At 42.3% G+C, this 14049-nt stretch overlaps 1 protein-coding gene across 3 annotated transcripts in view; it reads left to right on the top strand.

Moving 5' to 3' along the window:
* The first annotated feature begins 2473 nt into the window (after window positions 1–2473).
* Window positions 2474–14049, top strand: part of igf2bp2a (insulin-like growth factor 2 mRNA binding protein 2a) — a 49577-nt gene continuing 38001 nt past the window's right edge. For 2 of the 3 annotated variants that reach the window (XM_030081491.1, XM_030081490.1), the window contains exons 1-2: window positions 2474–2821; window positions 3961–4021. In XM_030081491.1, coding sequence (XP_029937351.1) covers window positions 2647–2821; window positions 3961–4021 — 236 coding nt within the window. In that variant the 5' untranslated portion in view covers window positions 2474–2646. Of the gene's footprint in view, window positions 2822–3176; window positions 3227–3960; window positions 4022–14049 lie in introns of those variants that run through there. The other variant, XM_030081492.1, reaches the window with a different exon arrangement.

Raw genomic sequence — 14049 nt, 5'->3', positions numbered from 1 at the left:
GACCCAGTACACTGCTGCCACCTGCCATGTGGTGCAACACGCTCTGCCCTGCCCAGTGAGGAAGGGAAGGACAACATCTACCCCTACTGGTCGCACAGATCCAAACTGGCCCCAACATATATGACACATGTACCGTGTAACCTACGGTGCCTCCATTAATGACAGCTTGACGAGTTTATCTGTTTTTGCACAATATAAATTAATTCAAAGAGGGCTTATTCTGTAGGACAAAAGTAAAAGATTGCAAACCTTTCACATAAAATTAAAGCTTATTAGAGTTGGGAAAGTTAAAAACAAAATAAAAAAGAAAACTTTAAATGGTGTTGCAGAAGTATATGTCGAGAGATAAAGTCAGCAGAATAAATGAAGGCTTATAGTTACAAGTAAAAATGACCATATAATACTGGTATTTAAAACCGGTTAATTATTTCATTACTTTTTTCCAAATTGTGTGGCTCAGATAGATACTGTGTGAGCCCTAATCAAACCCACACAGTCACGTGCACAGCCAATAAAAACGGCTCCATGCAACTACCAAGTCACACACAACATGGAAATTACGGCTGTTTCCTTGTTGAAAGTATTACAATACACAGCAACAAAACATTCATGTATGATTTATGTATTTATTTTTGCCAACAGTGCTCTGTGTTCCCCAAATTTTGCATCCCGTCCAAGTTCATATAAAATGACTTTCCAAATAGGAATTATTTTGGGAGACTGAATGATTTGTGCTCGGTATTGAGATAAGGGCATACAATGTACACATTTCTCCTGGAGTTTCTTTTTTCTTTTGTTTTTAGGTGGAGGGTTAATTTTTCTTATTTTAATTCTATGGCATCTCAAAATGTTGCATGCACACATACACACATTTATATTCATACACACACACATACACATAATGTTGCGTTGCACTTGTATGTTTTTAAATGATTTGACTCTGTTTGGAATCTGAATGAGTGGACGGGAGTGTTTTATTGGGGAGCAGCTCTGAATGAGTGTCAGCTGGCGGGGGGAGGAGGTGCAACGCTGTGTTGGCCTGTCAACAGAAAAGTAACTAAAGAGCTGTTTTGTAAATAGGCCACAGCTCGAGCATTCCTCTGTTCACACTCTGATGTAAACAAGAAGGGGAATGAAGCTGGTCACTTCTGTTACTGGCAGTCTCTCCACAACAGTAGGGTGGCAGTAATGTTCCAAGGCATCGGCAAGATCACATGTAGAAACAACTCAAGAGGAGCTCCTCCCCCTTGAGTACTAGTGTAGGTAAAAGACTAAACCTCCATGCATGACCACTGCACCCTGGCCTGAGGCTCTGCAGCTATATGAATCATCTCCACACAATAATAACCCTCTCCTCTTACAATTAGACACTGTTCCCCCCCCCACACACACATCTCCCTTGGGTTTTGTTTTATTCCCATTTCTATGACAAAAGGTCATGTGATTTGAAGAGAAGGCATGGGTGCCTTGAGGCTCTGCCCAAAAAGGGGAAATACACTGTGATGCCATAGCTTGTATGTATGAGCTCAGACTGACTGAGTGGCACTGCACGTTATGGAGGCTGGGCCAGAGTGGCAAAACAAGTCAAGTGACCCCGTTGCTTTTTCTTGTCAAATAAAATTGTCTCAAGTTCAACTTTTCAGGGCTTGATCAAGTAACACAATTGTAATAAATTGAAATTGCAACCATAGTACTGTTTTGACGGGCTTAGACTAAATTTATACGTATACACCATTGAGCCGTCTGGGCTCCAGCAGGGGCCCCTGAGCAGGATCCAGCGGGTCCCCAGCAGGAGAGGAAGTAACATGTCATCAGTGTTTCCCAAGAAATCAGCAAAGCGAGAGAATAATGTGGGAGGACGACAAATGTGATTTTAGCTTTCACTTTCTCTCCTGTTGTTATCGCCCCACCTGCAATGTAAACAGTTATGTAATATCATGTCAAAGAGACAAAAACACGCAAATCCTCTCTGGGGTGGGGATTTCTATAAGATACAATTTTATCAAACAGGCGTCCCTCGTCTAATGAGGATCCCCTGCCTACACCTCCTCTAATCCATATTCCTGTGTTGCTCATAAATAAATAAAAGTCAAACTGTGGGGATCAGTGACACTGTTTGGTCCTACAAGTACAGTGACAGCGACTTGATTTTCCAGACAGTAGCCTTTTCATCCCCAGCCTACAGAGACCCAAGGCACGGCCCTTATTATGATTTGATGAAATAACCCCTCTGCCTCCTTTTAGCCCATCCCTTGCTGAATCGTACCCAATGATCATCATGCCACTTTCATATCCTAATGCACTTTCTTTACTGAAAAACCGCGAGTGATCCGGCCCACATGCACCTCCAAACATTTTTTTCTGATATTTTAAGGGAGATTTTATTTAGAGGCGGTGCTTGTTGGCTCCAGAGTAACGTCGTAACGACACTTTTTTTTCAATCCCTGTTAAAAGAGTTTGACCAGGGGCAGAGTTGGTGCTGGGGGGTCGCCTAGCCTAGTATTTCCTGGGGGGTGATTGCTGTTTTTTCAGCAAGATTTTTCTATTTTATTTTTTATTTTATTTTTATTATTATTTTTCTACTTCTCTAAATATCGCCTCTCTCTGTGAGATTTGAAACCCTTTCGAGATTTTTCCTTTCAGATCATGAGCAAACTATATGTTGGGAATTTAAGTCCTTCGGTCACTGTCGAGGACTTGAAGCAGCTCTTTGGGGAGAGGAAGCTGCCAGTGGCCGACCAGGTCCTACTGAAATCCGGCTATGCTTTTGTGGACTTCCCCGACCAGAACTGGGCCATAAAGGCTATTGAGACTCTTTCTGGTAAGCGTGGATTTGATAACTACACGGGGTGATGCTGCGGTGACAGAAAAAATTCACAGCGAGTCAAAACTGGGCAGGTTAAAACACAATAGATTGGGACAGAAATGTGAAATATTAATCATTGCCTTGCCCTGTATTTTGTGCTCGGGACAGTGTTGGGGTTTGCGATCCCATCAGTGCCATCAGAGTTTAGATGAACGCTCAGTCATCATGGTCAAACAAAAATTGGGTAATTTATAGATCACAGGACACACTCCGGGCTTTAGAGCTTGTATGCCTAAAGAAAACACGACTCGTCGTAACGCAATTACCGCGCATAATAACCTATATTTTGGAGATTCCGATACTGTGGGGCGCTACTTTGCAATCACCCACTGGAATGTATGGGATGGTCTGATGGTTCGGGTAGGCATAATTATTTTTCACTTATTTTTTATCTTGATTTTATTGAAAAGAGCTGACCAAAGGAACCGGAAAAAACTTGTCAAAACCATGTTCCTATGATGTCTGGGTATGTTTTTACGAGGTGTCTTGGAGGTGGGTGATGGGGGTCCGGAGGAAAGAGCTAATAAACAGGTAGCTGAGGGGGGACGAGGTGAGACGCCAATTCCGTGCTGCGCCAGGCCACTTTTACACATAATAGTAGTAACGAAAGCCATGTTCAAGCTCGTTGTGCAACACAGCTCAGCCCGGCTTTATCAACACGGAGAAAGACCTACCTACGTTAGAGTACAAGTCATTCTTCTTTCAAACCATCTCTTCTTTGATCTTGCATTCTTTACAGAGAGGGAAAAAAAAAATACCCCTCATTGCAATGAGGGTTGTGGGAGTGGAAAGCATGGCTGCCCATTTCCCCCATACTATATAAGCTTATGCTTCATTTTGGCGCCGATTTCCTGAAATGTGATTCACAAAACGTCCCATTTTAATCAGTTCATATCCACTTTATCCACCGCATTATGCACGCCACGTCCATTTAAAGTTGTTTAGGAAGGGGGTTCCACTGTTGCATGGTGAATGGTGAGGCGCCTACTTGTGAAGTGATTCAAAGTGTTGCTGTAGGCCTACCGGTCATGTCTGCTTGTATTGTTACTTTCATGATGGAGCTAATGTTACACTATCAATTTTCGTCCCTACAGGTAAAGTTGAATTACACGGAAAGGTGATAGAGGTAGACTACTCTGTTCCCAAAAAACTAAGGTAGGCCTAAATGATGTATCTCACTCACTCATTCACTCACTCGCTCACTCATTCACTCACACACAGAAACACACACCTACACACACAAACACACACACAGACACACTCCTTCAGACACACACACACAAAAAAGGCATTAAGTCTTACTCTTATATTTTTGTCACATGGCAGTCTACGACCTGTAAGCTTCCGCTGTGAAAAGTAGGGGGAGTTTTCCCCTCCTCGCTGGGCTTTTCAGCACGTATTTCACTTGGCAAATTTTGCTGCTTTATTATTAGGCTTTGGAAATGTAATTAAATTCTATTTAAAAAAAAACATGCTACAGCGTGGGCTAACACACGCAGCACATATACGTGGCTTAATGCGTGATTTGCATTTTGAAGGCCTCTCCCATTTTTAAATATGGACACTGAAAGACACAGTGGACACGTACACACACACACACACACACACACACACACACACACACACACACACACACACACACACACACACACACACACACACACAATAAATATATGAGTGTCCCATGTGAGCTAACTTTCCACGAAGCTACAATTTATGGCGTTTTTTTTTTTTTATTTTCGCCAAGGCCACTCATATCCAATATGCAGGAAACTTTGATTTCACTATTGACTGTTAGACTGCAATGTCCTATGAGTTGCATACTAATCAAACGAGCCTTTCCTTTCGCTTAATGTGTGTATACGTGTGTGTGTGTGTGTGTGTGTATAAGTGCTGGCCCATGTGTTTACGTGTGAGTGAGAAAAAGAGAAAGGCGAGAGAGAGAGAGTGAGGTGAAGTTGTCAGTTAATCTGAGTCAATCAAAAAAAAAAAAAAAAAAAACAACCACAAACTATACAATCCCACTTTTCTTGTTTGGCCCTCTGTGCCACAGCTCTTCCTGTATGTGCAGTTTACACTCAGTCAGTTTCTGATTGATTGGAATTTAAAAAAAAAAAAAGAAAAGGATTTTTGCCTTTGCATAATGGCGAAAAATACATCTTATTCTTCGATCAGACTTGCTGATACCCACTCCGTCAATACATATAGACCTGCCTCTTTTTAAACAATGCCTTTGGGTGTAGGAAAGAGTACATTGCGTGACAAAAAGGTAAATATTCAAGCCCCTTGTGGAGGAACACGTGACCCCTGCTTTATGCGCTTCCAGCCCAGTCCTCCCCCTCCAGTTGCAGGCTACACTTTCCTGCATTACAGTCCTCGCCTGTGTGTGCTGTGCCACTGAAAAAAAAAAAAAAAATCATTTTGAAAATCCAAAAATGATCACCCTCACGTGTTATTTTCTTTACCCTGAGTCGATTTTGGAGGTTTTCTGTAGGCTGGTGGGAGTAGGCGCAACATGGTGCAAGCCTGCGCCACTCCCCACAGCAATGCGCACGTAGGCCACGGAAATGTTGGAGAGCCTCATAATGGCTGCCATGATGGCCCTGCACTGAGCGACTGTAGGGGGAATCAGATGGAGCAAAACGTCCACATATGTGCCTGAATGCATGCAGTCAGCAGATTTGCAGGCCTGTATGACCCTGCGTGGAATCAGAAACACAGCCTGGCGTGATCCTCGCCACGGTCGACTTAGTTAGGTCGAAATGATCTGCATTCAGTGACACTTTGCAGGGGTCCATTTCAAAAAAAAAAAAAAAAAAAAAAAAGCACAGAGAGAATCTGTGAAATTGGGCGAAATTGCATGTGTAAGTGTAGACTGTCTCTGTGTATCCGTGTTTTCCCAGAGGGCACTGGAAAAAAAAATCCTGCCTTACGTATTTATTTGATAATGTCTAAAAAATTATTTGCTCAAGTCGTTTTGTGCTCATGACGTTTTCCCACGTTCAGGCTTGAATAGTGGCGACCGCTGCAAAAGGCTGGGCAGTTTTTGTGCACGCTTGACCCAAACAGAAAAGTGGAGTTGTTTTGTTGTGTACTATTGCAGAAATATTAACGTTGATTTACTATAGGCTGCTTAAAATCGTGTTTTTGTCCTTCCACGCGGATTGCAATCGTCATTAATTGTAGAAATGTAGATGATGCAAGTTCAGACGTAGGATTCTGATCAATAGCTGTCACATTTATTCATGCTACTCTAGTCTTATATATATTGATGGGTGAAAATTATAATTGATAGCTGTGGCTCCTGTAGGCCTGCTTTGTAGGAATTATATTTGCTTTCTGTGTGTTCTGTCACTCTGCCATTATATAACATGGTTGTTGGATTTAAATAATAAAGGACATGATTATGCTTAGCTGGCTTTGATGTAAGGCATATGTCATTACTATAGGGAAGTCATAGCTGAGCACAGCGTGAGGACGGAGCCAATCAGTTGTGTTTTGTGTTCAGGAAGCTCTGTGTAAGCTCAGGTTTCAGTCTCATCTTGAGGCCTCTCTTGTTAAGCTGCTGTAGGTTTTTTACCAGCGTTTGTCCTCTGAAGTTTTGCTGTTTGTTTTCCACTGGTGTTTTGTCGTGCCACATCTTCTGCAGTGTGCTGATAGTTGTGGTGGATTTTAACAATTAAATTATCCCTATTTTTAGCTTTAAAAAAATTATAATTGATTCTGATACTGGCTGTGTAATTACATTTGCTAATGAGTTTCTATTCTGGAAGGACCGGGCCTTTTAAGTGCAATTTTCAGTAACTTTCTAAACAAAGACGTGCATTGTTGTGATTTGGATGTCCTAATGTTGATTTTAATGTTGTTATTTCCATGGAAGTAATTTTGCTTGTATAAATATTAAATTAATTTGAAGTCATCATTTTGCATATGTACTTTGGATTAATTTTAGAAGGAGTAAAATAACATTTTGATTTAAGTTGTAAAAGCTTTTGAGGCTGCTTTGCTCAGTAAATGCAAAATAATTAAGTTCACATTATCAATCATATTGCATATGGATTTTTAAAATTTAAGTATTAATTGTAGCAAAATTGACTGACCTGATTATTTGCTCAATGTTATAATAATCTAGATTATTTAATATAAATTTTACCTGGATTTCAGTGTTGAGATCCCTGTCATTCAAAATTAGCTGGAGAGTAAAACCTCCAATTATATGTTTGGCATATGTAATTTAATTGTCAGCATCATCTGAGCTTGTTTCATAATTGTAGGCCTAAGATTTAAAAAAAAAGATTCCATATTTTGACATGCTGAAAAAATCAGAAACAGAACACACTTGGAGTAGAGAAAATAAATTAAATCACTGGTGAAAGTTGTGTTTAGAATAATTAGGAATGTTTTTTAAATTTATATTGTCTGAATTTGAATAGAATACGTATTGTTTGACATATTTTGAAAGAAATGTATCCCATTATAGACTGTTTAATTTTAAATGTAAAATTAAATGTAATGAGTCAGAGTTTGTCAGCCTTAAGGTAATTATGATGCACTTTTGCTGCTGTATTTTATTAATGGTGATACACACTGCCTCCAGAAATCACAAACTATTTTAACAAGATTTAGTTGTGTTTCAGTAGCACACTCCTGTCACCTACATCGCTTTACATTTTAATTAAATCTTTTTAGTTAAAAATGAATTTTGTTTGTTCAGATTTTCAAAGCTCAGTTCTCAGTCACTGCTAGTGCAAGACAATATAAATATATCACTTAGATTGGTATAATTGTTCAAGAAGAGGCAGAAGATGACGGTGCTAATGGATGTTGGTGCTGTGTAAATGATAAGCAGTGTTCATTGACTGGAGGAGTGGTGGGGAAGGTGTGGATGTGCAGACAGATCAATAAGTAATATTAGGCAGATGAAAACAGTTTTATGCCACTTAAAATTGTTGTGGGACATGAGCATTTAAAACAGTGTGTTTCTGAATTTTATACACTTGATTGGCTCCTTTTTATGCTTTTGTAAGTGACAAAGTTGGATTTTCCTTGGATGAAATGTCTCTGTACACCTTTGGTTTAACCTGGCACGAGTATGCTAAAGTACACAATTGATTAACTTAGAAATGAGTGGATTCTGGTAACTTACTGTTGCATCACATGCCAATAAGTTGCACTACAGGAAACATAAGTTGAGCCCTCTTGTGCTGTTTGCATGAATATAACTTTAAACTTTAATGAAGTGAAATGCAGTTTGTTAAAGGGGAATTGATGAGTAGAGCTGCTTCGTCTAATACAGGTATAAACCAAGACATGGGTGTAAACATCTGCAATGCACCATAGTGCACATGCAGATGTGTGTTGCGTTTGTCAATGCACACTGAGTCATAACAGCGAAATACGATAGCCATCAGTTGATCCACTCTGAATCCATTAATACTCCCGAGTTGATCCTGGGTGTGGAGGAGCTCTCTGAATCGGGCTCCGGTTTTGTCCGGAGTGATAGCAGGAGGCACTGCACTGCTCCCCTCTCAGCCACTCTCCGCTGTACCCCCCTCCTGACTCCTAATGTCTCTCTTCACCTGTCTGCAAGGAGGGCTCAATCATTTCCAGAGAGCACAAAAAGGGCAGTGCTTTGTGGACTGAGGGGAACAGACAAGGCTGTGTGTCTGAGGTGTCCCTCCAGAATGTTCATTTTCTGCCCTAAAGAGCTTTGCTGTTGTCTGTTCAACTTGCCGTTGGTCTGCCTCGGGCTTTGGACTCATGAAAGGTGGGAGGAGAGGGGGGCATTTCGTGTCATAGACTGATGCACCTTTGACTGAGTTCCTCTGCTGTAAAATAATACTCACAAGAAAAAAAAAATCAGGCTGTAAATGAATAGCTTTGCATTAGCACCTCCATTCATCACGTACCAGATATAGGCTTGTAATCGAGCGTGTTCAAGTCATTACATTGTGATCTCAGCCTTTCCTCAACAATACTAAATATGTATAATTACTCCTTTGCCATACACGCAGTGGAGTGTGTGTACTTTTTTCTCTAGAAGTGATATCAGCTTTACTAGAGCAACAGGGTACGTAGCTTTGGGCAACAGCAGGATTACATGTAAGAGAATTGTAAATTCATTGTGTGTCTATCAGACCTGTGGGATCGCAGTTTAAGCTCTTTGAGTTGGAATCTGCTCTCGCAGACACTTGAATGCACATCTCAGTAGCAACTGTTGAGTATCTCTTTGGCAAGCTGTCACTCCACTCCAACCTGTTGCATGACTAATACGGCTGCACATCATAACACTCGTTATAACCAGGAATTATAAAATCAGCTAGATGGCTCGAGGATGACAGTGACTACATGTGAAAGGTGTGGCTGGGTTGAGAGCAGTTTATCTGACTTGAGTGCCTGTTATTGGAAACACGAGCGTATTAAAGTATGCTGGATCCAGGAAGTAAAACGGGACTATTCTCTCCTTGCTTGTGGCCAGTTGGAGATGGTCTCACCTGAGGGGAAGTGACAGAATTGGAGCAGCGGTTCCTGATGTGCATGGTCAGTGACAGATAGCAGTTTCGCCTGAAGTGTGCCATTCAGCCAATGGGACGCACAGCTGGAAGAGATGCTTCTGCCTGTGTTTTCAGATGCGACCTCACCACCACGCCTTACTTTTCACTCGTTATTGTTGTTGAATGATAAGAGTAATGGAAGATAGCAGAAATAAAAAAAAAAAACAAGCCTCATTAAAAGAGGTGTAATGCCTTCATGAACTGAGCCAGTGAGATAATTTTATGCTAATATTTACCTGTGAGAATGTGACACAGATGGTATATTGTTACAGGTTTGTTGGATATCTCCATTTTGTACAAAAAAAGTAATTGGTCTAATAGCTGTAATCCTTGCCATCCTCCTCTGCAGGAAGGACCGGCACTGTTTTGATCATTTTGTCTAGTTTTTGTAAGATTTATGATATTTGAAGATGTTTTGCTAAGTAGGGTTTGATGAATTGCTGGAATTTTAAGTGTGCTGCATGTGAATTTTTAATGAATATTAAATCATTATTATGAGTTGCGCAGTTTGTACCCAAGTTCTGTTTGGGTAGGTAATTTGAAGTGTAACAGCTGCACCGCTTCTCTTTTCCTCACTCTCTCCCTCCTTCTCTGTATTTCTCTCTTTCTCAGTCTGTCTCTCGTGTGTGTGTGTATTGTTTATTGTTTATTTGGGTCCCCATTAGCTGTTACAATGTACAGTGTAACAACTACTCTTCCTGGGGGCCCATGTGTATATTATCTCTCTCTCCCTCTCTGTCTCTCTCTCTGTCTCTCTCTCTCTCTCTCTCTCTCTCTCTATATATATGTCTATATGTGTGTGTGTGTGTGTGTGTGTGTGTGTGTGTGTGTGTGTGTTTGTGTGTGTGTGTGTGTGCATGGCTATGTGCACATGTGAGTATGCTCAGCCTGAGGAAGACGCTGGAACGAGAGAAAGGCTGTGGCAGATCGCAGCTGAAGGCATTGCTGCGTGCTCGATATAAAGTTTAGTGTTTCTCGCCCCCTCAGCGCTCAGTATGCCAGTGGCCTGGTATTCCCAGTGGACACCCAGGGGTGTGTCTCCATGGAAGGATGGGCAGCTGAGACGCTCAGCAGGTGGCAGTTCTCACCCAGGCAGACCCTGTCGCTGTCCCACATCAACACCACATAACCCACTTACCCCTGATGAAATCTGGACCTCTGACGGGTCTCGAACAGGTGAAATGAATAAGGCAAAAACTCCTGACAAGCCAATCAGAGGATGACACACAGCGAGCCAGTGCCTATAATGGTTACACCCGGCCGGTCCTGCACACGCGGGCCAAGTGGTAGGCACCGAGGTGTGGATATGAGATTTATGAAGAGGCCTTGACTGGCCTGACAGAGGAGCCCTCAGTATGTTTATAGGTTGTCCTCACACTTGGTGACACCGGTGTTGAGACTTGTGTCGGGAATGCTCTTTGCTCAAATTTCTTCCTCATCTGTTCCCTCAGATTTAAAAAAAAAAAAAAAAAAATCCAAAGCACGCACATCCAAGTATTTCACATGTGCCGGGCACTTTTGAAATACTTGGAAAAGGCGATGAAAAGACGTTAAAGAGCATGATGGCTCCGAATGTCACAACTTAGCTGGGAAAATAGTGAATAAATGTGTAAATGGGAGGAGTGGAGCGAACAGATTCTGCTTTTTTTCTGTCAAACCTTTGACCCAGCAATATCGCCATATTTCTTATACCTTGTATATTATGTTACAGCAACAATCATACATGGTGTAACTCTTTCTATCTATATCTATTTATGTTTTGTGTTTTTTTTTTATATTAGCTAAATGTCATCAGGTATAGGTGAGCTTATTTATGTGGGAGAAGAGACAGAGAGAAACAGTGTCATTGTTTGCTTGTGTGTGAATGAGTGTCCATGTGTGCTTACATTCAGGTAGCTCTGTATTCACTTCCAGTTGTTCCAGGTTAGGTCATTCCTTGCGTTGCTATGGGAACCAGATTTGAGTGTTTTGCTTAGTTATAGGAGGCGAGCTTAAACTACGACGGGCGAATATGAACCCAAAGCCCTCTGGAGAAAAAGGGACGTCACGCACTGTGCAGAGAGGAAAGTTACGTCTCTCTTATCCGGCCTTTACAGAAAATAATCTGAGCTGTTTGTTGCACCTCACAAGTTGTCATTATAATATCTTTTGATAGTGTTTTCACAATTCTGTGATTACAGTTTAAGGTTGTTGGGAACTACTGTGAGTTTAGGGACCCTGTAATTTCCATCCATTCCCAGGAGAGTGGAGACTGCCCACCGGTTCACTGCGAGTGCCTGGCTGGAGTGCTGCTGTCGTGTCTTGGTGGCTCACGCTATGGGTGGTGCAGTGGTCAGGGTGCTGATTTTATATGACAGTGAATACATATCCCGGGAAGGTGCCTCAATGAAAATGCCTCTTGAAATTTAATGTTATCTTTTCACCGAGATGTTGAAGTGCTCATTTTCTTTCCACAAGTGACGCAGAGAGAGCTGCTGAGTGGGCTGTCCGTCTATGTCACAGCCTCAACCCTTTCCTGACCTCTCCTATTCACGAACCCACTCGGAGCCACCATTTCCATCCTCTTCCATATGTATGGAATGGAAACACAGGGAAAATCCCCCCGTAGAACAGATCATCTACAGTAAAGTCCGCACAGCTGAGCCTCCAACTCAACCCCTGCAGTACAGGCTGAGCATTGTGTTTTCTCCGTTTCTTTCTACTTCTGACAGGCGAGGGAGACCTGGAGCGGACTTCCGAGTCTAGGAGATGCATGAGTGTGTGTGTGTGTGTGTGTGCGTAATTGTCTGCGCTTGCTTAAATGAAATACGCATGTTTGTGCTTGCCTCCTCAGTGTTTTTGTCTGGGTCTGTGTCACTTGTATGGGTGGGAAGGAGCACCGCTGATAGAGGGCAGTGTTTCTACCCCTTGGCTGGCAGGCTGTGCTGCAGGCGTGGAGAAATGGGGCCGCTGGTGGCTCAAAGTGGCTTCGCCCCTCTCTCAGCGGGCTCTGATGGGTCCGACCGCAGAAGCAGGATTGCTGATTGTGGGTTTCAGCCTGACAGAAATGGAAACCATCTATGTTTTCACCCTGACCCTGCATCTTTTATTCTTTTGTCCTGTCGTCTGACTTCACCTCCCTTGGTGTTTCTTTTTTTACCCTCTCTGAGAGTCTCTTTACTGTAATGCACTGTACTGAATAACCCTGCCTTCATTCTTGCTGCTGGGCAGAGAGTGCATTGAAGAAAATCACTCTTGTGGATGACGTGTAGCCTCGTGACTTAGTTAGACGCTAAGTCACAACTTATTAGAGGAACATCACTGCCCAAAGTGAGCAGGATGGATTTTTGGAAGCACGGCTCGTGGCCCTATAGCGGTAAACACATCATTATCTGAAGTATATGCAATACAGATTGGCTGCTGGATGATTATATTTAGTCTTTTCAAGTGGAAAAAAAATAACACATTTTTGGAGTAGATTTTTCCCCCATGTGTTATCTTACTCTCAGTTGTATGTTGGAGTACACTAACCCATTGAACACCACTACCAAAGAGCTGAGAAATTTGTTTGTGTTTATCAGGCTTCAAAGAAACCTGCATTTTGTTCTGTTCTGTGCTCTGTTCTGTTTAGTCCTGCTCTACCATTCTTCTATTCTATTCTATTCTATTCTATTCTATTCTATTCTATTCTATTTTGTTCAGCTCTGCTCTATTATATTCTGTCCTGTTCTGCTCTATTCTGTTCTATCCACAGGACCATTTTACAGCAGCCCCTCTCATGTTTTACAGAACAGATCTATGTGTGTGTGTGTGTGTGTGTGTGTGTGTGTGTGTGTCACTGTAGGTTTTCCTTGAGTTTCAGCTGAAGGAGCGTTTAGTATTTGGCCGTTGCGATATGCCATAAAGCCTGTTGTTTTAAACAGCTGTACTTGATCCTGTCTATGATTCGCTGAGCCCAGAGATGAGTCGTGCAGTGGGGGCCAGGCAGGTGCTAGAGAGCAGAACGGCTCCATCCGCCTCCCTGCCAAGTGACCTCGCACATGCCAATACCCAGTCAGTCAGAGAGAGAGTGAGTGTGTGTGTGTGTGTAAAAGAGTGATAGCGAGAAAGCAATGGAAAGAGAGAGAGAGAGAGAGAGAGAGAAAGGGAAAGGAATAGAGAGGTGCAGTCTGCTTAGCATATACAGCATCGTGGTAGCTTAGTGCCTCGAGAGAGAAACCCTATGGGAGCCTTGTGATTTTATCACACCAAACGTCACGTTGTGGGGAGCAGAGTGTTTTCACACAGCCGCTGCAGAGAGCTGCACATGTACGGCCGTGAGCCCAACATGAAAAAACCGTAAAGAGTTGCTGTCTTGTTGACCCTCGCTTCATATTTCCCCGGAGAAGAGAAATGTATCGAATGTCTTATTGTGAAGTGCTCAATCTGAGTGTGCCCCACTGGTTTGAGCATGCTTAGTGTTGCCTATGGGGCACAGTAGCTGCTGGGTGAAAGGTGTTGTGCTGTATGCGGAGAGAGCTGGCTCACTCGGCTGCAAACCCTGCTGTTTTACGGTAGTCATGTTCCCATTTATAAATGCATTTTTTGAGCATTAGCAAAACACCATGTGTAATAATCCATTAATAGTGACCTCTTGTTGCCATGTGTCTT

This window comes from Myripristis murdjan, chromosome 21 (genome assembly GCF_902150065.1).
Source record: "Myripristis murdjan chromosome 21, fMyrMur1.1, whole genome shotgun sequence".
Classification (NCBI taxonomy): domain Eukaryota; kingdom Metazoa; phylum Chordata; class Actinopteri; order Holocentriformes; family Holocentridae; genus Myripristis; species Myripristis murdjan.
The sequence above is the reverse complement of the archived record's forward strand: the minus strand, read 5'-3'. Positions and strand labels throughout refer to the sequence as shown.